Source organism: Galleria mellonella, unplaced genomic scaffold (assembly GCF_026898425.1).
Source record: "Galleria mellonella isolate WM207_F2 unplaced genomic scaffold, CSIRO_AGI_GalMel_v1 utg64, whole genome shotgun sequence".
Lineage (NCBI taxonomy): Eukaryota > Metazoa > Arthropoda > Insecta > Lepidoptera > Pyralidae > Galleria > Galleria mellonella.
Genome location: NW_026442133.1, coordinates 7,045,081 through 7,070,949, shown reverse-complemented (window position 1 = coordinate 7,070,949; position 25,869 = coordinate 7,045,081). Strand labels below are relative to the sequence as shown.

Below are 25,869 nucleotides of genomic sequence, written 5' to 3'. Positions count from 1 at the left end.
CTGATTGCTATTACACAGCTGCAATGGTAAAATCAAAACAATCTAGTATTGTTTCACAACTCTAATTAAGAAATATTCATGCATAAATTGTTTTGATTTAGTGGCCGACCAAACACTTACGCTCATAATTATTTATAGTTTAAATGAAGCTATATCATAAAAGTCTCTAGTGATTTATTTACGAAGTTATAGTTATTAAGTTGGATCTAATTCGTATTGCCACACTCGTTGTATATCTAGGCGAATTGTAATGATTCCAAGAAAAATCTTTATAAACATTTTACAATTAAAACTTTCAAATGGGACACTTGAATTTACAGCAATATATAAATACAAACGTCGTTATCTATTATCATAATACTACATATATGTATATGAAATGATGTACTGCTATTGATTTATATGTAATTTTAAAATATTACTAATTGTTACATGACTTTACCTTTAATTGTTGTGAGATTTTATAAAAAATCTTTCTTAGTAGATGTTATGATAAATGCCCCTATAATGAAAGGATAAATGATTTAGATTTTTAAGGTTTAAACCCCAGCGATTTTAGCTAATATATTAGTCTATTTGTCAGATAGTCATGTTATTCCGATGGTATTGTAACCTTATAATGAAGAGGTATTTAAAGCCTGTTTCGTGCTCTTCATTTAAATTTTTTTTATCCTTTTTTGTCGTTCTCATTTAAATGGGAATGACACAAAAGAATCTCCCCCTTTGCTAACTAGAAGACTTTATTGAATAGGCTTATTACTAAAGTGGTTGAACTGGTGCTATTTTATAATGGAAAATAAAATTATTCTCTCGCTTACTTGTTCTATACTTTGAGCTTGGGCTTTAGATATTCGTCGTAATATTACATCTCTTTACAGACTGAGTAAACCTCACAAACATTAGCAGAGTATTTTGTTTAAAATATCTTTACATTTAGAAATTAAGTATATTTTTTTATTTGATATTATTACTAATTATTGTGAAATAAAAAAATTTGTTGCGCAGTCATAAGTTATATAACCTCCAATTAGCAATTATAAATGATTTAATGAAAGCATGCTTATTAAATTTTATATAAGAGTATCATATAAAAACCTTATGTCATTCTTAGTATCTTATCTCTTAATAAATAATGCTTAAAATTCATGTTTGACAAATATCATATTTATAAAATTTACTACCTTACTTCATTATTACTCAAAAAACATACCTATATTACATTAATTGAAAACTTTTTTCCGTAAAAGATATATATTATTGCATACTAGCAACCTTTCTTTACAGCAAATATAAAATAGCCTATGTAACTCCGAGGAGATGTAGCTTTCGGTAAAATTGGTCGAGTAGTTTTTGAGTTAAATCATAACAAACAAAAAAATCAATCATCTTTCCTCGTTATACGTAATATTAATACACTACCTAAACTTTCGGACCCACCCTCCTCAACTAGGACACGAGGCGCGGGTTTACAGAGCGCCCGCGCTGTACGCGAACACTAAATTCATTTCAATAAACTAAATTCACTCATTGCGTATTATTTTGGTTTTTGCTATATCTCCTATGGTATTAATTTAATTTGCATGGTGTAAAGGAAAAAATAATCTTTAGGAAATGCTTAAGCCAAATAACGTATTTAAAATGATAAGGATTAATGCCGCATTTGTGTAAATAGCTTTCTAATTACCGCTTTATAATCTCCCATTTTTAAAGTAATTAAATAGATAAAGTATGTTATCCTTAAGAGATAAACATAAACTAGATTTTTCTGTAGACCAATCAAAATAAGATCTTCGGGAACCAATATGCATTGGTATTACAACATGAAAATCAATGTAGTAGTTTTTGAGTTTATCGCGAACAGACAAACACACAGACGCGGCGGAGTACTTTGTTTTATAATGTGTAATGATAATCACTTACAAGTTATAAATTTAAACGTAACTAAAAATTTAATATAGATACATTTACTATATAAAATTAATATGCATATTATAATCGTTATATTAAAAACATTAGAAGGTACATAAGGAAATTGGCTCAAAAATGTTCAATATTACATTTAAACATGTAATTTATATTATTCTTCGATTAGATGTATGCCTATCAAAATATATTATAGTATCTATATATGAAAAATTAAAACGAATGTCGGTTATATTTAAATAAATGCAACACAAAACCAAACCCTTTCATTATAAAGCGGTTTAAAATTTATTACCCAAATTGCCACCTGTGAAGCTATGTTTAGATAAAAACGGTTCCATTCGTAGTCCTAAATCAAAAAACTTTTTTTCGTTGATCAGGTAGCTAAAAAGCAGCCAATCCTGCCCTACACTATATACACATATAAATTTATTATATTAAGACTAAATTTCAAGAACCTAGAATAACAAAATTAATATTATTTTAGTACGAAGAAAAAATAGTCAATGCTTTTAAAATGTAACATCATTTATTATATACTCGTACAATAAGTAATATTATGCATCTTTCATTGGTTCATTATTGATATTATATTATTTGCAATATAGCAAAAGTAATTATATCCTAAAAGATGGCAAGATTTCCTTCTTATTATATTAATAGTTTGCAATATAAATTTCTATCAAAATAAAATTGTTATTACAATCGCAATAATTTAAGTAAATAGAATTTTTTTCATCACATATGAAAACGGTCAAATCCCATTTGCACTTGAATACATACCTAATAAATAAATTACGTGTATCGTTTACATAATTAATTGAGTAACACAATGCTTAAAAAGCAATTAAGTTACGTAATACCGGTGCATGGAAGGGCGTGGGAATAAGGAAACTAATTTAAAACAATTAACATATGCACATGTATAGTTCCTTCCAACATTGGGATGTATAAAAACAAATTAGTATTTTGTGATCGGAATAATCTTTTACAAATTAAATCAAATTTCATTTTATATAATATATTATAACAAAATATATTTTGTCTATGCTTAAATGGATTCGTATTTACATCTGATTTATTAAATAATCTAGACTAAAATAAGTTATCACAATAACAATATTCTTCAATAGAATAGTATTTCTATTAATTGTACGTGATGCATTACATCATTCACCCTATCACAAATGATAATAATATTATTTATATTATACTAAACAAAATATTCAAATATAGATAAAATAAGCAAAAAAAAAGTAGCAGTCATGGTCTTATCTTCTGTCTGATTATTTTTATTAGAAAGTTTTTATTTTCATATACCATCCTTTTTTTATATTGTTATAATTAGGAGGTACATTTTGGGTTTTATTGCAAATCAAACTCAGAACCAGACAATTTTAACTGGAAAGGACTATATCAAACTACACTAGATATTGTATTATATATCTTTTGAAACAACGAGATATAATTTCAATAGTAAAGATAAAAAGGCTGAACTTAAACCTTTTTGATTTTCTTGTTCATTTGAATAAATACTTCAAACTCTATGATTATCGGAAAATTAAAGCCAATCTAAAGTTAAATTTACGAACAACTTGTAGATCATGAATATAACTATGTTATATGTAATTATAGGTTATGCGCCAACTAAATTAAATATTTTAACGACCCGTTTCCTTTTAGATTTAGTGACGTGTCAATGCGTTGTGAAATAACTTATAAAAATGTTTGCCAATAATAATGTTAAGGAAGCAAAATGATTTATTGAGCTAGTTATATTTCTTTTTCTATATTTACATGTAAAATACGCTATATTTCAAAATAAACAATGTATAAGATATTGGTATTTGTATAATATTTGCCATAACAAGTGAAAATAAATTTATAAAAAGATTTTTTATTTGTAAATATATACCTTAAATGTTAAATTTTACAATTTAACAATATGTTAGGAATCAAAATATTATATGCCCATACTGGGTCGCTATTAAATCCTTTATTAACTACACCATTGACGACCTCAAATGCATTGCAGGGAGCCAGTGGATGCAGGTGGCTCAGGACCGTTCCTTATGGCAGTCTACGGGAAATACCTATGTCTAGAAGTGGACGGATAATGGCTGAAATTATGGTGATGATATGCTTATCAACTTTCTCAGAGGTGTTAAAAAACTATATATAAATGTTACATATACAATTTGTTATGAATGAGAAATATAATAATTACCATTATACGAGACAATCCTCTTTTTCTCGTAAGCAGAAATTATTATATACATATATGTGCTATATTTATTCTAAATTAGCAAATGCTCATAGTATGCACTACGAATATAATAGATAAGAGGGTAGAGTGTAAAAAAGTACATAAGTAAGAATTTGATGCACGTAAATACATATTGCTAACATGCAATATATATTAATATAGTATTTGTTACTCGTTACTTTGCATGAAATCAATTAAATAAATAATCGGTACTATCAATAAGTAATTATAATAGCTGAACCCTAAAGACAAAGTAGTGTTAACTGCCGTTCGACTCGGACCATCGTTGCATTCGCCCTTTATAATTATTGGATGAAATGTAGTCACTATACTAGCAGCCTATTGTCTTGAGACCGCGTGGGTTTAGTGATAACTGATGCAACCAAATATATTTTTAATTAAAAACTATTTTCTTCTCGTAGTGCATAAAGTAACCATTGTATATATAATATATATTTTTTTATGTATACTAGTTTTAAAACTCTAACCTAAAATTACATTTATGTCATTGTCTAATGTTATATGGAGTAAATTTATCAATGAGTGTCTTTGTGTTTAATTAATAATATAATTTAATAATACATAAAATCACATATATATATATTTATAACTAAACGTTTCCCGCGGCTTTTTGCAATCTTCTTTGTAGTTCCCGTATATCATTCCCATTGGAGCTCTTCATGAATTGGTGGTATATTGTATTATATACTTAAATGAAAATTACGCACCTTCATAAAATTTCAGCTAATTCAACTGATCCGTTATTTTATAGCACTTTATATGTGATTTTTTAGATTGATATAACTTTTTTTATTTATGAACCGATTGAAATAAAACAAACACTAAATGTTGTGTAGAGCAAACCGCAACGTATTAGTGAAAACCGCATTCAAATCAGTTAAGCTATTTCTGAGATTAGTGTGCACAAACGTACATACAAACAGACAATCTATTGCAATATGAAAGCCCCTCTATAATAGTATTTCTTATATATCTTCCAGGTTACGACTTTATTATATGTACTGATTTACGCATAATATTAGTAAAATATTTTTTAAAATTTTGCAATTATGTACATATATGCCTACACAACACTACGAGTATATACGAGTCAATACACGAGTATTCAGAGAATAAATAAAAACTTGATAATCAAATCTTGACATCAAAAGATATTATACTCAATATCTAGTGCATTCGACTTTTTGTTAATATTTTAATAACTAGTTCTAACTTTGCATTTTCTCGCTGGTTATAAAATGTTATATTCAGAAACGAGTTAAAAGGGAACGAATTTTATAAACCGGTTCACTACTTTATGAGAGTAACTCGATCAAACAAAAACTTCATCGTATCCCATAACATAATACTAACAACTGATCTTTCCTGATAATAACGGTTTCTTTATAAAAATGGTTGAATTAAGACTCGACAATATAATATATACGTTTTACATCTTCGGACATTATTATCATACATAATTTTAGCATTTTATTATCCACTCCATGTTATTCATAAGCATTTCCATAGACTGCTACGGGAAATGATTTTCTACTATTGTCTACTGCCATTTCATTTCTATTGTTACGTAACTCTTATAGCTCAGGACACATCTAAACTTAAACAGGTTCTGAATGAAACAGCTCACTGTTTTGATAGATCTCCAATCGATCAAACTCCAAACTAGTGTGGAGGTATAAGGTGGATATAACGGTGCCAATGCGATGCGTAGGCGTTACATTCTTAACATTTCACTAGCGCAATTTGCATTTTACAACATTTATCGATGTACTAAATGAGAATTTGCCGCGGCAGGCGAGAATCAGTACGCCTTTCATATTGCTTACATTTTATCCTAAGCTGTTAAAGAGATCAATATATACCTTACAATTTTAATTGGATCCATCTGTTACGGTCATAATTCTTTAAAGGTATTATAACTTTACATACAATAAATTGTCCATTCATAAACTGGAACACATTTTGATATAACAAATAGATCTTATTTCACAAAAAAAAACAGTGATATCAATCGTAACCAAATAATATCGAATCAAAAGAGTAATAAACCCATCGTTTGCAAAAAATTACATGGCTCTCTCTCTCTCTTTCTTTCTCCTCCTCTTGAGCTGATTTCATTCTGTCTTTGCGGTCCAAGTAATGATAGTTTAATAGAAACGGATCATGGTCGGTACATAAACTATTTATGTAGATACGAAGGTAATCTATTAATTAATAGCGACTGTGTATTATGACTTTCTTAAGCAACAAAAAGTGGATGGTTTATTTTTTTTTTTATTTATATAAAACAATATATTTGCCAATTGACCTAATTTTCAGTCTATAGAATTTGGACCTGTATCGATGCCATATGTTTTTTTTATTTACAATTAAAGTCACAGATATTTCTTTGTTAAGTTCTTGTATAAAGTATCTATCTAGTTTGAATCTACCAAACCATAATGCAAGCTGTTGATAACCGAACTACGTAACATAGTGTCACGCAGTTAGGCAAATTATACAAATCTCTACCACCAATGATTCATTCAATAGATAATATATAAAGTTACAGCTATATAGATACAGTTATAGTCATATAGTTTTTATGGTGCATTGTAACAATTAACAGAACAAACCCCTTGATAAAATACTAAATTGCAGTGTATTCTTAAATACATCCGCTGCAACTTTGTCAGTAAATGGTGTTAATCATAAAGCTGTGTGTGAAAAGTAAATTTACTATTACCTTTAAATGAATAAAATGTCTTGAAAACAAGTTACTTATAGCAGTATTAGTCATATATATATAGACATAAATAAATGCTCATTATATACATTGTAGTTAAAATTCAATATTTTACGGACCTCAACATCAGATATAAACAGCGTATAGGCGTAAAAAGTACTTTAAATTATAATCTGACGTATCAAAACCATGACCTTTAATTGTAAATTATTAGGCAATATTTTGAACTCAAGATATCAAGATCCAATGGCCACGCTCATTTCGGCCTTTCCGAAATTTATTTGACTTACACACTGCGAGGCTTGAACATCGTCCCATATACAATAACGCACTAAATCATATCAAATTGTAATGCGACGGAGGTGTGTCGAGAGTGGAATTAAAATGCAATAATATCTCCTCCGTGCTGTAATGCTGGCCTGTCTCAGATCTCCGAAGATTATCGTAAAGTATTTATTTATCCAACGTTCCCCCAGGAGGTTAGATAGCATCAGGAAATCAATTTTGCTGCGAAACGTCGCGGAGGCGTAAGGTTTGCGGCCTTTAAGTTACAGGTGGCGGTGCAATTCCGATTTAAAAGCCATTGGCGTTTGTAAATATTTCAGGGATACGTATCGAGTCCTATTCAAATTAGATATATAACAAACAATCATTATAGCTACACGTCATATTGCTCTCAATAAAGAAGATAATTAAGGTGCAATAGCCGACAAATGTGCAGCTTAATTAATTTAAGAGTACAGTTTAATGATAAATAAAAGTATATTGAAATTTTGACAATTGATGATAGAGACTTTTTCATAATAATCATTTATTATACATCATTCATATCAGCCTTTAACTGTCCACTGTTGAACATAAGTCTCCCCTTGGGGGATTTTACTAGTAGTTGCCATGCTTGGCAGGCGAATTAGCAACCGCAGTACGGCTTTAGAGATGTTTTAAAAGGGACGCTGCTGAATATTCTTCGCCCTCCCTTAGTCGGCTCTTACGACATCCACGGAATAGGAAGGGGTGGCCTTCTATGCCGGGACCACACGGTAAATGTATTATCTATACATAACCTTAATAGATTAAAATATATTTTTTTTACAAATGCCACCTAATAAAGTTACTATTGTTGCTGTAGATACTAATGGCATTATGTATTACCTATTTCGACACCTATACTCATCATGTTATTATTTAAGGTTTTAAGTGTTTTTTAACTATTGTTAATAATTATCATAACAAATAGTAGAATAAGAGAACTATTAAATGCTTTATTTCCCTCCATTTTATTCCTTTTCTTTTCTTCTTTGCATGACATCAATACCTAATTTTTTATACTATAAAGATGGCAAAGAAGCATACAGTCCGCCTGATGATAAACGATTACTGTAACCTATAGAGGTCTGCAACACTAGTGGTGTCACATGTGCATTGACGATCTTGAAGAAACTTTAATGTACTCTTTTTGAAGAATATTAAGTTTATATAAATAGCTTCGCAAAGATGTACGAGTACATAAATGATTATCCAATTAGTTATTTTATTATGTATACATAATTAAAGAAAACTTTAATAAAAAAAAACCAGCTACCAATACTAATCTTAATTAGGTAACGACATTCCATTTACCGTTTTTAATTTAAATTGACTAATGTGATCGCTCTATATTCTGAACGATCGAAAGATATAAACGCAATAAAAACGACAGCTACAAGCCCGCTCTAGCTAAACTCCCATCACGTCTCCGCCAATGATACACAAATCATAATAAACTTCATGCAAGTACAAACTTACGAACTGCTGGTATACTACGTTCTCATAACTATCCCGTACATAAACACCAATGTATGACGTAGAAAGCAACAGACCCACTACCAAACCGGTTTCACTTCACATGAACGCACACACATAAAGTGTCCAATTAAGCGAGGCCTATGACAGTCTGATACGTGTCCCCGTTCAGGTCGCTGTAAAGGAATCCCCAGAGAGGGCGGAGCAGATCACGCTTGAATGGTCGTTATAGTCAACAACGATAAGAAAGCTGGCCCAAGGGACTGTCAAGAAACAATCTATATATGATTACGATCCAATATTGGAAAATCAACCTGATACAAAATCACATACATAGCAATAGTTTTATATATATATATATATATATATATATATATATATATATATATATATATATATATATATATATATATATATATATATATATATATATATATATATCTATCACTTATGTGAATCCTGGCTTGTTCTGGTATCTAAAATAAGCTTTGACATTTGACTTGATACTTTGCAACATATTATCGTAATTAAATATTATTATTATTAGCAACTATTATTATATATTAGTTGTAAAGTTTTATTTGTGTAAATATCACCTACTAGATTCGTTGCTTTGGTTGTAATCCTAACGAATACACAGATATCGTATACCATATCAACCGTAAACTGTAGACTTCTGAACGTAAATCTTCCCTATATAGGGGATTTTGCCAGAACCATGCTTGGCATGCGGGCTGGCAACCGTAGTAAAGCTTTGACGATATTTTAAGAAAGACGTTGCTGTCCATCTCTCACCCTCTCTTAGTCGGCTCTTACGACATCCGTTAAGATCCGACCATTAAGTTCCCTTAGTCGCCTCTTATGGAATGGAAAACGAAAGAGTGGGCCATTCTGTGCCGGGACTACACGGTGAACAGATGGTATATAAATACATAAATGATAATAGTGACATTAGATTAGGATCACTGAGGGCATAGGTAGTCTATGCCCTCAGTGGTCCTAGTCTAAACCAGCGTCCGCAAGAATTGGGAATAAGAAATAATTTCGATTTCAAAATTTTCTCGACCGAAAATCACATTTATGTAAAACAACGTGCCTACCATTATACACCAAGGATATCGTCATTGCAGAGTAGTACACAGATAACTATTATTCTCATGTCTTATTTCCTATTGCCACTAGTATCAAAGAATCTGTTAACCAATAACACAAAATAATGATCATACGAAAAATTGCTTATATATTTTCTTCGTTACATAGTTTCATCGCAGCTAAACATTTGTATATCGCTTTTACAATGTTTGTGTGGTTAAAATTTTAAAACTGTATCATTGATATACAGCTGGTGTTACATATAAATTAAGATTAAACTATTTAACTTAATATTTATTAATAATATCATTTTATCATAGCACAATATTATAAAACAATAATAGAAAAGCAAAACTTCTGTTATATATGTAACGGTTAATAGAATCAATAAATTTACTCTGAGCATTTTGTAATCAAAACATGACGTCTATGAATTTCAACTCATTAGGAATTCATCCTCAAACTGGCCTTTGCCTATGTCCATAAAATTGATAAATTAATCACGACCACGAGAGAACGGGAAATTTGATACTCTTCTAGCGTCCCATCAATTTGTCAGTGTCCAAAAATGTAATAAAGCGTGCTATCTGCATTAAGATTAATAATAATTAAAAATCTAAACAATTGTATTGTAACAATATTAATGCCCAAATGAAAATTGCTCACGACTTTAATTCCATAAGATATTGTTCATTGTTATTTTCTATGATAAAGCGAGGAAGTTACTGTTACACTGTGCCGTAATTATGCCATGTGGTCTCGGCATAGAATAGGCCACACCTTCCTTTTCCGTGGTGTCGTAAGAAGCGACTAAGGGAACTTAATCATCAAGGTATGGGCAGCAGCGTTCAACTTAAAACATTTTCAAACGCTAATTGCGGTGGCCAACCCGCCCGCCAAGCGTGGTAACTACTGGCAAAACCCCCAATAGAGGAAAGCCTATATCTAGCAATGGACAATTAACGGCTGATATAGTATGATGCCATAACTATGGTGTGGTTACAATTGATTTTCCTTCAATTAATACTCAAAGGATTATATAATCATTCTATCTACTTTTTAAACTTTTCTCTTCTTGTATTATTTATCACTGCATAGTATAAAACAAAGTCACTTCCCGTTTGTCTGTCCCTGTGTATGTTTAGATCTTTAGTACTACGCAACAAATTTTGTTGCGTTTTTTTTTTTTTAATAAAGTGATTCAAAAGGAATGTTTATATATATAATACATGCATAATATAGTAAAGAAATACTGATAATTTTAGAGGTTTCTAATGTAATGTCGTAAATAAACACATTCTTTGCAATTATATTGCAAACGCTGGCTGAACCCTACGAGATAGATCAAAATAATATACTAGAGTATTATATACCTTAAGAAGATCTACATAAAAGTTCGCGATAGTATATGTCTATCTCTTAGGGATAACTCACAATAACCATTTTTATTCTTTACTTTTTACGAGAAATAATGGCTTATTTACGTAGCTGTTTTAAACAATACAGCATTAATCTTTATCCAATCAAGTACCTTCAGTACATTTAATATAGATCAATATGGCCCTTTACAGTATGTAAATTAATATTTTCGAAGATGTTACAGATTTAAAGCGCAGGGACATAGCGGTTGCGGCGGTACCGGCCGAGGGGCCGGCGGCGCTATTTAGTGTTAGCATTGCACCCGTGCGCAGCTATGGCGAGTCGCTAGTTAATTATAATAGAATTAGTGATACACTCGTTACACTTCTTCTGTTACATGCATTAAATGATTGCGGTAATTATTTTTATTCTATCTTTAACTGTTAACACGTCGAAAAATATATATTTATATGCAGAATAGTTTAAATACACATCTTTTATATACTCATATGTAAATTATATAAATAATACCTTAATAATATGTAAATTTTTAATATAATAATTATAAAGTGAATCACGAACGCGAAAAACGCAGGAAATCGCTAACATGTTTTGCCAATATTATTAGTTTATTAGTTTTTTTTCAATACTTATATCTCATATTATAATTTAATAGGCAAATAAAGCTACTATATCGATAATTAAAAAAATCGCCAATTATACAATTAAGGTTTACTCCTGTGTTATTATAATATTTCGCATCATCTTTATTTTTATTTTTTTTTTACACTTTAACGGCGATCGTCAGCCTTGCACTCGCAATTATTTTATTACGGTAATGATAGATCAGTTAGAATATTTTAATAACGTTTCATTAGGTATAATTATCTTAATTGAAATGAAATAATGAATTACTTCAATATTATTAGAATTATATTATGTTCTACTAGTTGTACTCGATGTATCTATGATAGCAAATGCTACGTATCTATAGTGCCTAAACTTAGGTAAATTTTTAATAATAAATAAATATGGTAAACCTCAACATATTTTACTACCTCTCCGACTAATATATGAATATCTTAATTTATAATATCAAAGAAATCTTGAATCCTTTATATATAACTGTATTATACTGTAAAATCTTTATTGTACATAATTTATATGAGACACATTAAAAGATTTAATATACAAGTATAAGTGAATAATAGGAATTTAATGATATTACTATGTCATCATCATTTATCATCATTTCAGCCATTATCCGTCCACTGCTGAACATAAACCTATCCCACTGCCATAAAGAACGGTCCTGAGCCACCTACACCTACTGACTTCCTGCAACGCATTTCAGGTCATCACACCATCTAGTGGGGAGACGTCCTACACTGCGTTTACCCGTACTACTATGTAGTTTCCGACAATTGTTTCCGGAAAAAAATTTAAATGTTTTTAATATCTTTAATCTCAATAAAAATATTTTTATTTACTTATCTACATTTATAATAAGATTATTGATAAAATACAATCATTTATTAGACTAACACCTACTTACAATTCAAAGAAAACATCTCACGACTTAGAGAATTTACGCAATCGAAATAATTTTCGCGTAGGATTGCGCTTAAGACGAAGCGCGCGTAGATTTTCAGTCACGACTTTTCGACACGTCACTCAATTTACATTTATCTGCATACAGTCGACAAGAATTCAATTAATATTTAACTGACGTATGAAGTAAATAACAACCTACCCCAATTTTGTTTCCATGGTAAATAAGCTGAAGTAATGAACTCAGTAAAGTGTATGTGTACAAAAAAACAAATACGGAAATTTTTTAATGTGTTTTAGAGATATAACTACATTGTTTTTTCTTTATCTGAGTTTGAAAACCGACGTAAGTGATTTCTTTTCAGACGATAACAATGTTAGAGGACGCGCCACCCACTTATTATCAATGCACCTCAAAATGCATTTAGCTGAAGTAACAGATTAAAATAAAAGTTGATTTAACATTTAAAGTTTTCTTTTCGCCCAATCGGCAATTTCGTTTGACCACCAATAAATTTATCGATAAAAACGCAACACTAATAAGTCGAAAGCCGTCGTCAGTAATTCCAAAATTTAACGAATGCACTTCGTTGTTCAGAATACCTAATATATTTTATATTTTTTTTTTTATATATATAATCCAGTCATATAGAATAAGGTAATAATTGAAAATATTGATTTACATAAATATCTATGTCAACTTTTTATTATTGCTAACATCAACTTTAGTATACACATAATGCTGATGAATAGCTGTTAATACCTATTCCTTTCGGAAATAGGTAAATGACCATTTATTATTGTCCCGAAGCAGATCATTTACCATACTTACTTACTATAAATAAAACAAAAACACGAATCATTTATTTGAATTAAAAGTCTTTTTGCTTTATAGTAGACATAAGTTCGTAGTTGAAATAATCGTGATGTTTTGATATTTATTCTCAATCATAAAAAGGTGTATTACGCTAAGTAAGGTCTAAATGCTTAACATAGACACACAAGCAACACAGAGCTATTAGTATTGGCGTGAAATAATGAAACCCATTTCACAGTATAACGTAACTTGTAGGTTCATTAGGCGGGTGTCGATGCCCGCCTCGCCGCTGCAACTTGCATAAATCAGTCCGAAGAATGCAGCCCGGCGTCCTAATGCGCTTTTGGTGTTGCCTGATAGCTCACCCCCCGCCCTTTTCTGTCTTAATTCGTATCTTTTCCATACAATTGGATGAGCTTCATAACAGCTCTCAAAGTTCAATATCACTACAATTAACATTATTACTTTCATTTTTTCCAGTAATATTACTGACCAATCTACAAAAAACAATCGCGCACGTTTTAATGATACATTGAAATATTTTTTTTAATATTTGCTTTAAAATAATAAATTTTCTGGGGATTTTAAATCATTGATCTATTGTAATATAAATATTCATTATGGCGTCAAGAAATAACAGGCAAAATAAGGAATCTAATATTAATAAGTTTTTATAATGTATAATACCGATGAATGGATAGTTAACCGAAAATATAGTAAATATGTATATATTTTGATACGGATTTATCCGAATATAATTCTTAATAAAAAAAAAAACAAATATCTGCGCAGGTAAAATGTTAATAAATGCATTTCCTTGCTGTACCATTCCATCGTGTCGTTAAAAATAAGTTTTATGAAACAGTATTGAGTATTAAATGTGACACTTCTCACTTGCACTGGCCTCGTCTTATGTCGTTAAAATAAGATATTCGATTCAAATATTCAAATAAGCGAGTTTCGGATTTTAAAATCCTTATTATTTTTCTCGTTTTAAAATCGTTACAACGTGTATGGTGATGATTCGGTTGGTACTTAAAGATAACGGTGGTGTCACAGCTTATATTTAAATAATCTAAATTATATTATATTGAAAATAATGTTATTCAATACTTTGAACATTTTATTATTCTAAAATGTGTTTATGTTAATCAGACTACCCTTATTTTATTCATAATTACTAATAAAAATATACCTTATCTATTATCCTTATCCTTATTATTATTTTATATATATATATATATATATATATATATATATATATATATATATATATATATATATATTATAAAAGTTTTAAAACTGTTTTTAACTCATCCAAAGTTTGAATGTTAACCATTTCTAAGCCCTGATCGACTATCAAAAGATGCCTCCATTAAAAGCAAAATTTTTGAACCTTTCTTGATATTAATAAACAAAATTCAAATCTTAGTACGGTACGTACGAAGCGGCGGGTTATATAGTTATTTTCCTGAGTACGATAAATTAATGACTTATAGCACAATATGATGTAGCATAGTGACGGAATACTCTAAAATCTATTTGAGTTACTTTCATAAAAAAATAATTTCCATAGCCTTCTAAACATTATTAAGATTTGAGTAGATCAGAACTCAAACATAAACAACAAATTATTATTAAGCTATTTCAATCATTTCAAAAAACCAGTTATTTACTCAGAAGTAAAGTTTGTTAAAAATCTGTACTTATGCAAAACTAATATCAGTTAATACGCTCTAGCACAGGTAAAATAAAAATGAAAGCATAAACTAACTAAGCTAAGATAACTATGTAATAAAATCCATCTCGGGAAGTGACGTCAAAGGGGTTTTTTTAAGGATTTTAAAGTAATAAAAATCAGTTTTCCCAAGTTATTCAAAATTATTAAACGTATTTAAAAGTATTTAAAGAAGACATAATAGCTGTAACATTATTTATATGAACTATAACTTTATCATTTCTTAACTAATTAAAAATAAAAAACAAACATTACTGTGAAGTAAAAATGTTAAACTTGATTTTCATTTAGTTTATTATGATTCTAAAAATCTATAATAGACAACGTAATAGACTGTATGTTAAAAAATATTTAAGATATTTTTTTTATTTAACTAGTCTCGCCTAAGTTGAGAAAAAAAAATGTTTTTATGTAAATACTATTACATAATTTTTTTTTCTCAACTTTTTAATTATTATGAATTTGGAACACGTTTATTATTTTAAAAAATATCTTTCTATTTCGCGCCATTTCACATATTTTTTCGTGTTCATTATCAAATTACAATATGGAATGGAGTTTTAAAGAAAATAGGATTGCAGTGATCGTCTTGCACAAAGTGGATATGGAGTCGTCGGTCATGTTCCAGACACTCAATAGCTTGATGTCATCCGTATGTTCGTATATCATACTATCAACAGATACATTTCCTCTGTTGAAGACCAGGAAAGATCGGGGCGGCCGCGTGCTGTTAGAACTACAAAGACTGTTATTGCAGTTAAAGCCAGAATTCGTGGAATCCCCATTAGGAAGCAAAAAATCTTATCGCGAGAAATTAAGATTCCCGCTAGGACTCTGCCGCGTATTATAAAACAAAACCTGCAGCTCGGTGCTTATCGTCGATATCAGGACATTCCCTAAATCAATCTTTACAATTAAAGAGAGCGGATCGATCAAAACGCCTTCTGTCGCGATACGCAGGTGAAAGGAACAAAAATATCCTCTTTATCGATGAAAAAATTGTCACGATTAAAAATCACTACAATAAGCAACATGGTAAAATGTACGCTCATAGTTCTAAAGAAGCTGCTCATGGGATCGGAAAGGTACAATGTGGTCGTTATCCTGCGACAATGATGGTTTGGTGGACCGTGTCTTATCAAGGAGTCACAAAACTACATTTTTGTGAAAAAGGAGTGAAAACTTCAGCCAAAGTGTATCGTGTATGTATACAGTATTGGATCGTGTTGTGAAATCTCTCAGCAATACACTTTTTAAAAATATACCGTGGATTTTCCAGCAGGACTCTGTATCTGATCACAAGGTACGAACTAACCAAGCCTGGTTTGAAATCAACGTTCCAGACTTTGTAAGAGCTAAAGACTGGCCCTCGTCTAGCCCAGACCTCAACCCTTTACACTTCAAGTTATGGTCAGTTTTAGAGGATGGCCTTCTCTAAACGAAACAGCGACATTGAGACTCTTAAAAAATCTTTGGAGCAAGCAGTGGCGAAATTTTCCTTGGAAACAGTGCGTAAATTAATAGATTCGTAGCCAGACAGATTAAAGGCCTATATAAAAGCCAAAGGTAGTCATTTCGAATAGAATATTATTTTTTATTTTTTGCTGAGACTTTAATAAATATGTAGATATAAATTTTAACTTTATTTTTCTCTTTATAAAAAAAAGCATTTTTATTTGTAACAGAACTTATGGCTGGACTAGGTATATATATTTTTTCATTTTACTTAAAACAGCTTTATTTTTTAATCCACTAAAGCTAAAGTCTAGTAACCACGAAAAGCAACATATGACTGTCAAAGTAAATTCAAAGATGTCCATGATGCTGTTGACGATTGACGATTGTTGACGATTCATTAGGTTATTGATAATGTAAAATTATAAAAAAATAACTATTATCAATTATGGTGTCACATAATCCTTTCTAATTGTCTATATTCGAGTTATATTCATTTTTTTTTGTACACATATCTTGTTAATCCTGACATTAATCAGGGCCGAAAAGATAAGGATACATTTATTTATAAATATTTTGCAACTAGTCTCTAATGTAACTGAAGTGTACGCAGTGCATCTGCATCAAATTAGTACATAAATATTTTAAATCATGATCATAATATTTATACCCATTTTATAATCATTTGTAAAATATTTAAAGTTTTGAAATGGAATTAAGCGAGAAGATCAGTGTAATAATAGAAAAGAAAAAAGAAATATCCTTTTTTTATTTTGTTGAGAGAACCGAAGTTAGCGAGACAGAGATGTGTTATTATTATGGTAGTCATGATAGATATATATATATATATATAAAGATACTTTTTATTGTTTCCTCCAAAAGATTACAATAGTAAACTTATTATAAATATAAACAATTACAAGAAATAATCACAATGAGAAAACAATGGACGACCTTATCGCTAAAAGCGATCTCTTCCAGGCAACCTTTGGATGGAGAGGAGTAATGATCGGAGGCACGATGAAATTCTATTATTTCTAAAATATAGAGATATGATACATGTAATAATGTAAATATATATCCCTACGTATTATATATACTTATATACTATTATATATACACATACATACACACATGCATACTCAAATATATAAAAATATATAAATACTGCTCACATGTATACGTAAGACACAAAATAATAAAATTTTTAGATATCTTAAGAAATAAGTATGCTAACCAAACAAATTAAGAAGATGACAACTTGTTCAAATAAAAATTATAAAAATTATAAAATATTAAGTATATATATATATATATATATATATATATATATATATATTCTTTTTATTTAAGAAAGTTAATTAAGCATTCAATAAATAAAAAAATATATAATTATAATTACTGTCAAAATTAACAAATAACTATATGATGATAATAACTAATTGAAAATTCTTAAGCTTTAAACATAAATATTTTGTCCATACTCGTTTCAAAGATCTTTTCAATTTCTACAAGCAGAACCCTACGCCCCAAGTTCAACATTTATACATCAAGAGGCGAGGAACAGTATCGTAATCGTAATGCAACGAGATCTTTTTACGACCAGACGACCACTTTCCGACATTTTTATTTCTACTTCGTACCACTCAAAAAAAACTACGCTGATTCCTGACTCAAAATTACCTTTTAGATTTAAAAGTTTAACTTGATTTATTTTTGAGAGATTTAAATATTTTGTTTAAGTGTATCTAATTCTCATATTATGGTCAATTCTCATTATAAAACATAAACGTAAGTAACTATAATAACTAAGTGTTCATTACACTGAAAATTAATAAAAAAAAGTCCACGTTCAGTTGCTTAAACAGGAATAAATTTTTATTTCATTTTACCGTTGTATAATTTTGTTCTAATTATAAATCTATTTCAATTATTGATTTCAAATTATTCATTTATTTTATGAGTTATTTTGATATATATTTATTCACAGTTATTCAAAAATTAAAATGTAAACAAATTACTATTCTATCTATATTAATAAAGTGAAAATATTTGATTGTTTGTTTGTGATGGTTATCCACTACAAATAAACAATACTCAATACTACTTAGTTGATTTTAAAAGTTCTTTCATCTCTAGAAAGCTATACTATCAGCGAGTAACATAGGATATATATTAGCTTCGAAAAATCTATCTACTCGTGCAAAGCAGAGTCGGATGGCTAATTATTTATAAAACGACATTTCTATTAATTGTACTAAGTAAACGACTGAATAATTTATTTTATAATGATATCATGAAAATACACCTGAATTTCTTAACAACATTATTTTATAAAAGTGTTTTTTTTTTTTTTAATTTGTTGTAAGAAACTGTGCTGTTAGCGAAAGCATTCTTATGCTATATTTGGTACAGAATTCTGATCATGTCTATATACGCTAGCCATTTTTAGATTTATCATGCACAGCTAATTAACTCTGTGAAGTGCATTACAAACAAAACTCATGTTTTACGTATACATAATCTTCGGAAGGTCTGAGAACGAGTGTTGAGATATCGTTTGCGAGAAGCGACTTATCGTAATTTAGAGCCCCCGATTAGACTGCGCCAGCCGACATACGCTAACGAGCATTCGTTTAAATTTATTTTTATTTTAACAACAGTACAGTGCCGATGTTTTGTCTTCTACCGACGATTGTGCGAAGTTAATTGGATTGTCCGCTTTGAATTGTTTGGTGTGGGTAGTACATTGGTACATTCGTTTGATTTGATCACTCAATCGGTTTTTCTAATCAAAAACCATAAGAATTCATTTTTGTAGGTTGTATTTGTTAAGAAATATTCTATCCTAGGGTCTATTACATACATAGTATGATGTCCCAATAATAACTTTTAAATATTCAGCGCCTAACTGAAATATGTTGGTTATCAAAATCATTGCACTATATAATCATTACAGTATATAATGTAACTAACAAACCTAGTTATATTGTCTCTCAATCATCACGGGTCTCCTATCTACTAAGTTATTTTTTTTTCTAATCGAGTTGAAACTATCCTATTTCTCACAATAAACAATATACATTAAAAAAAAACTTGATTGAAATCGGTTAGCGACTTTAGAAAAAGCTGCACCGAACTTGTGTCACGAGATTTTTATATATTAATATAATTTAAGTATAATCTTAAAAATCTTACCTTGGTTGTAGTAGTTTTGAGAGGATTTCCTGAAGATACAGCGCAAATTTCGATTTCATATCTCTCAACACCAGCTTCGCGATCCAATGATACGGCAGTTGACAATATACCCAAAGAAGAATCTATGTCAAATAGTCTGTCCATTTGTCTGCCATCACCAGTCACATTTACAATATAATATTCTAAACCAGATTTATAGTTATTCGTAAGATTTAATACGGGTGTGCCTGCCGGTTCATTCTCGGCCACAGAAACGGAGCCTACATTCGTCCAAATAACACCGTCTAACTCAGTTCCACCCATAATAACACTGAGATAAGTTTCTGTACTTCTTTGTTCACTTAAGACAGCTTCATCTGTAGCTTTTATGACAAGGTTCCACCTAGCCTCGGGCATCGATGGTGGATACCGTAAAGTTAGTGCACCGTTACTTCTATGCAAATCAAATAAATCGTTTCCACCATGAATCAGCTTATAAGTGACCAGCCCATTTGTTCCCGAGTCTAGATCTCGTGCTAACACATTCATTATAAAAATTCCTCGGCCAGCATTCCTTCCTATTTTTTCAAAATTAATCACAGCAGCATTCATAGAAACAAATACTGGAGCATTATCATTTATGTCTTCAACAATAACAGTAACTAATTTTTCAGCTGATAATCTAGCAGAAATTGGTTCTGCTCCATCATAAGCTACCACAGTTATTCTAAATGTGTCTATATTCTCTCTATCAATAGGCAATAAAGTGTGTATGACTCCTGTAATGTTGTTTATAGCAAAATGACGCCTATTATTATTTGGATCTTGATGCGTAATGGAATAATAAACTTTACCATTTAAACCTGAATCAGGATCTTCTGCAGTTACTGTTACTATAGGAGTATGCTTTGGTATTCCTTCTCGAATTTGACGTACTATAGCGGTATTGGTGAAAACAGGTGCATTATCATTTGCATCGATTACATTTACAATAAAAGGTATACTGGATGATAAACTGGGATTGCCATTATCTGTTGCTGTAATATTTAATGTGTATGATGTAAGATCTTCATAATCTAACTGTTTATGTAAAAATAGTTCCCCAGAATAACTATCAATAAAAAATGCTTCTCTTCTGTTACCGGATGTAATAGAAAACTGTAGCTCTTTATTTATTCCCAAGTCAGAATCTGTTGCATGAAATTGTATTATTTTTTTATTAACTGGTTCTGTTTCTAACACCGATACTTTCATTTGAGTTTGAGTAAAAATAGGAGCATTATCATTTTCGTCAAGAACTTCCACTAAGATTGTGGTTGTACTAGAAAGACGAATAGATTGTCCAGAGTCATGGGCAAGTATTGTTAGTTGATACTTATTTACTGTTTCTCGATCTAAAGGTTTATTTATAAGCAATTGTCCAGTAGCTTCATCCAAAGAGAACTTTTTCATATCATCACCCCCAATAAGTTTGTAATATATATCACCATTAAGGCCCTCATCCGCATCAGTAGAATATACCCTCATTATAGAAGCTCCTACAGCGGCTCCTTCTGAAACTTCTACTTTGTATGGAGTCCGCATAAATATTGGTGCATTATCATTCACATCACTTATATAAATTGTGACTCTTACTGAATCAGATAATTTCACTTTACCATTGTCACTCACAGTAACGGTTAAGGTGATATAGTTTTGACCAGTGGTGTGAGCTAAACTTTCTCTATCAAAAGATTTCAGAGTTTTTATAAAACCATTTCTAGAGTCAATTCTAAAATCACTTTGAGCAATCGGTAGACTGAATGTTAATTCCGCATTACGCCCTATATCTTTATCAGTAGCCGTTAATTTTCCAACAAAGGTGTCTGGTGGTTCATTTTCTTTTATTTTAAATATGAATGTAGTATTTGTAAACTGTGGACTATTATCATTTTCGTCTAAAACATGTATGACAACAGGTACCTGGGAAGATCTCGGCGGCATTCCATAATCAGTTGCAACTATTGTTAGTGAATAATAATCTCTTTCTTCTCTATCTAATGGGCTTTTGACATATAAAAATCCATCTGGAAATACACCAAACTTTCCATCAGTATTTCCTTCTGTAATGGAATAAGATATTTTTCCATTTAAGCCTAAATCGGCGTCAGATGCAGAAATAGCAAAAAATCTTGTATTAACGAGAGTCGACTCCAATAAAGATGTTTCATAAGAAGTATGATCAAAAACAGGAGTGTGATCATTCACATCGTCTATAATAGCAACAACAGAATGATTAGTAGAAAGAGATGGATTCCCATTATCTGTGGCTGTAATTCCAATGGTCATGACGTTTCCAGGTTCTCCTGAAATAGGTTTATTTAAATAAATCACTCCAGTTGTTTCTGAAATTCTGAATCCATTGTCAGGATTACAACTCAATGTATAAAATACAGTTCTATTTGAACCAGAATCACGATCAGTAGCTCTAGCAAAATATACTTCTTGTCCAACTGCCATATTTTCAGGAATATGTATTTCATCTTTAGCCTCAATAAATATAGGATAATTATCATTTACATCCAAAATAGATATGTTTACTTCTGTAAATCCATATGATATGCCACTTTTTGCCATAATTTTTAAATGATAAGTAATTTTTTCCTCTCTGTCAATATTAGCATCAGTCGTAATGATACCATTCTTCTCATCAATTTTAAATACATGTTTAATATCACCTTCCAAAATATAATATGATATTGTATCGCTTGATATTTTTGCACTAATTTTACCAACATATCGACCAATGTTGGGTTTTAAAGTTCCTTCATCTTCCTGAATTTTAAAGCGATATCCATTGTATCCATCAAACTCAAGATTTTTGCGATGCGACATTTTTACTATTTCTACAACAGCATCTTTAAACGCTCTTCTATTACCTTTGTCTTTACATGATACTTTTAATGTATACACAGCTTGAGATGCTTTATTAAACTTTTTTTGTAAAATTATGTTGCCAGTCCATGGTTCAATTTCAAAATAACCATCACCACCACTTTCAAGCTTATAAATAATTTTTGCATTTGCACCTTCGTCTAAATCAAATGCTTTTACTTGTAAAATAGTGCTACCAGGAGGCAGCTCATCACTTATACTTTCTATGTATCTTTGAGGATAAAATATTGGATCATTATCATTAACATCTAAAACTTTGAGGAATATTGTAGCTGTGGAAGATTGGGGTGGAAATCCTTGATCTTTTGCAAGAACTTGTATTTCATACATCGGTATTCTTTCTCTGTCTAATTCCATAATTGTACTCAATTGTCCTGTTATTGGATCCAAAATAAACGTATTAGGATATTTTCTTTCGACACTTGATGATAAGTAGTAAGATACTGAACCGTTTGTACCTTGATCATAGTCAGAAGCAGTTAAAATAAGTATTTCTTTTACTGGCTTCATATTTTCGAGCAAAGTAGCATTAATTTGGGATTGAGGGAAAGAAGGCGCTTCGTCATTTTCATCTAATATCGTAATTTTCAATCTTGTATATGCCCATTTTGGATTAGGTCCACCATCCCTTGCTGAAACATTCAGTTCAACTGTTCCTTGAATTTCTCTATCTAATATTGATTTTGTTGTAACTAAACCAGTAAAATGATCTATATAAAACCACTGTTGCTGATTTCCATCATAAAAATCATAAAATATTTCAGCATTTACACCAGTATCTTCATCTGTAGCGGTAATACTAGCAATATAGGTTCCAGCTGGAGCAAGTTCACTTAAAACAGCCGAATACTCAGATTTTTCAAATACTGGTTCGTGATCATTCACGTCGTTGACATGAATCACCAAATAAGAAGTAGTTGTTCGTGACGGAGTTCCTCTATCTGTTGCAACAACTGTTAAATTGTATTTACTTATTTCTTCTCTGTCCAAAACTCCATTTACGTGCACAATGTAGACACTTGAAGAATTCTCTAAGCGAAAATGATTTAGTTCGTTTCCAGATACAATACTAATGCTAGTAATACCATTTAGTCCAGCATCTAAATCTGTTACTGTAATAGCAGCTACCAGAGAACCATTTTTTGCATTTTCATCTACTGTAGCAAAGTTAGCAGTAGGAGGAACATACGTAAAAGTAATAACGGGATCATGATCATTAGCATCAATAAGATTGACAGTTACATAAGTTCTAGCATCTTGGCGTGGTACACCATGATCTTTTGCGATTACTGTTAATACGCAAGTCATATTACAAGTAGTATTTGTGCAATATTTAGGACAATTTAATGTTTTTGTTGTTGTTATAACTCCAGATTCTGGATCTACTGCAAATTGTTTCTCCATATCGGTCACTTCATATGTTATTTTACTATTATCACCTAAATCACTGTCTGTTGCAGTAACTTTCAAAACAGTAGTTCCTGGAGGGACACTTTCATTCAAAGATACTGAAAAATCACTTTGATCAAATATAGGAGGATTATCATTAACATCTAGAATGCTCACATTTACTTGTAAATATCCATATTTAGGTGGATTACCGCCATCGCGAGCAGATATATTTAGGATATAAAAATCATTCGTTTCCCTATCCAACTTTCCCGTTGTTTCTAGATGCAAATACGATGTTTGGCCACTTGGATTCACAGTAACATTTAAACGAAATTTACCTTCATTGTCACCATCCACAATCTTGTAGTCATTAGCAATGCCATTTTCTCCCAAATCTTTGTCAGTAGCAGCATCAAGTAATAATTTAGTTCCAGCGGCTGCACTCTCAGAGAAAGCGACGGCTATACTTGGCTCCGGGAATTCAGGATAGTTATCATTTACATCGGTCACTCGCAATCTTACTTCTATCGGGTACGTAGGCTGGCTTGATAAGACAACAAAAGCATATTTGTCAACATTTTCTCTATCTAAAATTACGTTGGTCTTAATTTCACCAGACACTGGATCAAGAACGAACTCTTTTGGAGGTTCATTGAAGCGATAAGTGAATCCTGGCTTTGTTGGAATACGGCCAACTATGGTACCGACCGGCTGGTCCTCAGGTACACGTAGGTCAACGCCGGTATCTACAGCTCGAGATTGCATCTGTTCGGCTGCGGCGCATAGGGTCACGCTGGTAAGCAATACCAGCGCAACCAGCGCCACGTGCCATCGCCCCATCCTCGTCATGACGTCGATAAAAACATCGCAGGGTTGGTTTCTCGTCAGCGAAAGTTACTGTGCGCCGGGAGCACTCGCTGTGTCCCGTTCGCGCAGACTTGCGCACTCGCTCGCCTCAGGTATGCAGCATGGCGGCTACGACCTGAGCGCACACGAATATCTCACGGAGAGTGCGACCCGTCGCTGCGCCTACGCCGTCACATTCATTCGTAAATACACGTGACACACACTATTTACTAGAATCTATAAATCCTCGTCTGTAATACGATCAATCACACAACTTTCAATTAGTAACAATCACCTGAAAGTATAGCACTGTAAAACACTTTTCAGTAATGTTTTTGTCCGTATGACAGCTAGATTTCGTAGCAGATGCGGCATGCGGGTTGCGTCGCAATCGGCGCGGCACTGGCTAGCAGGCGGTGGCTTTCACGCCGCCCCGCGCCCTTCCCCGCGTAATACCGCTTCGACCCCTCCCCGCAACTTTGAAAGCTCCCACTGTAGCTGCGTGATGATGATGCCAAGATAATGGCCGCCGAAGGATTCTACTATTTATTGTTCGATGCGAGGCACTCACCATTCCAAGAAAAGCTCCCGGGTGCACAGGTAGATTAAAAAAAACGTATAGTATAGACCTCTTATGATTAATTATCCATTATGTATATTAATATTAATATTTTTCTAGTTTACAGTTATGATTACCGGAATATAATACTATTCATACAAAATGTAATCGTAGAATACCTATACATATACAATTATAAAAAAAAAAACTATCTACAAATATTTGTGCATGC

General features: G+C 31.1%; 1 protein-coding gene across 1 annotated transcript in view; it reads right to left on the bottom strand.

The window, feature by feature from the left end:
* The window catches only part of LOC113512625 (cadherin-related tumor suppressor), a 135,873-nt gene extending 110,404 nt beyond the window's left edge, over positions 1-25,469 (bottom strand). The window contains exon 1 of the mRNA XM_031914837.2: positions 19,928-25,469. Coding sequence (XP_031770697.2) covers positions 19,928-25,081 — 5,154 coding nt within the window. The 5' untranslated portion in view covers positions 25,082-25,469. The remainder of the gene's footprint in view (positions 1-19,927) is intronic.
* Positions 25,470-25,869: the final 400 nt, after the last annotated feature.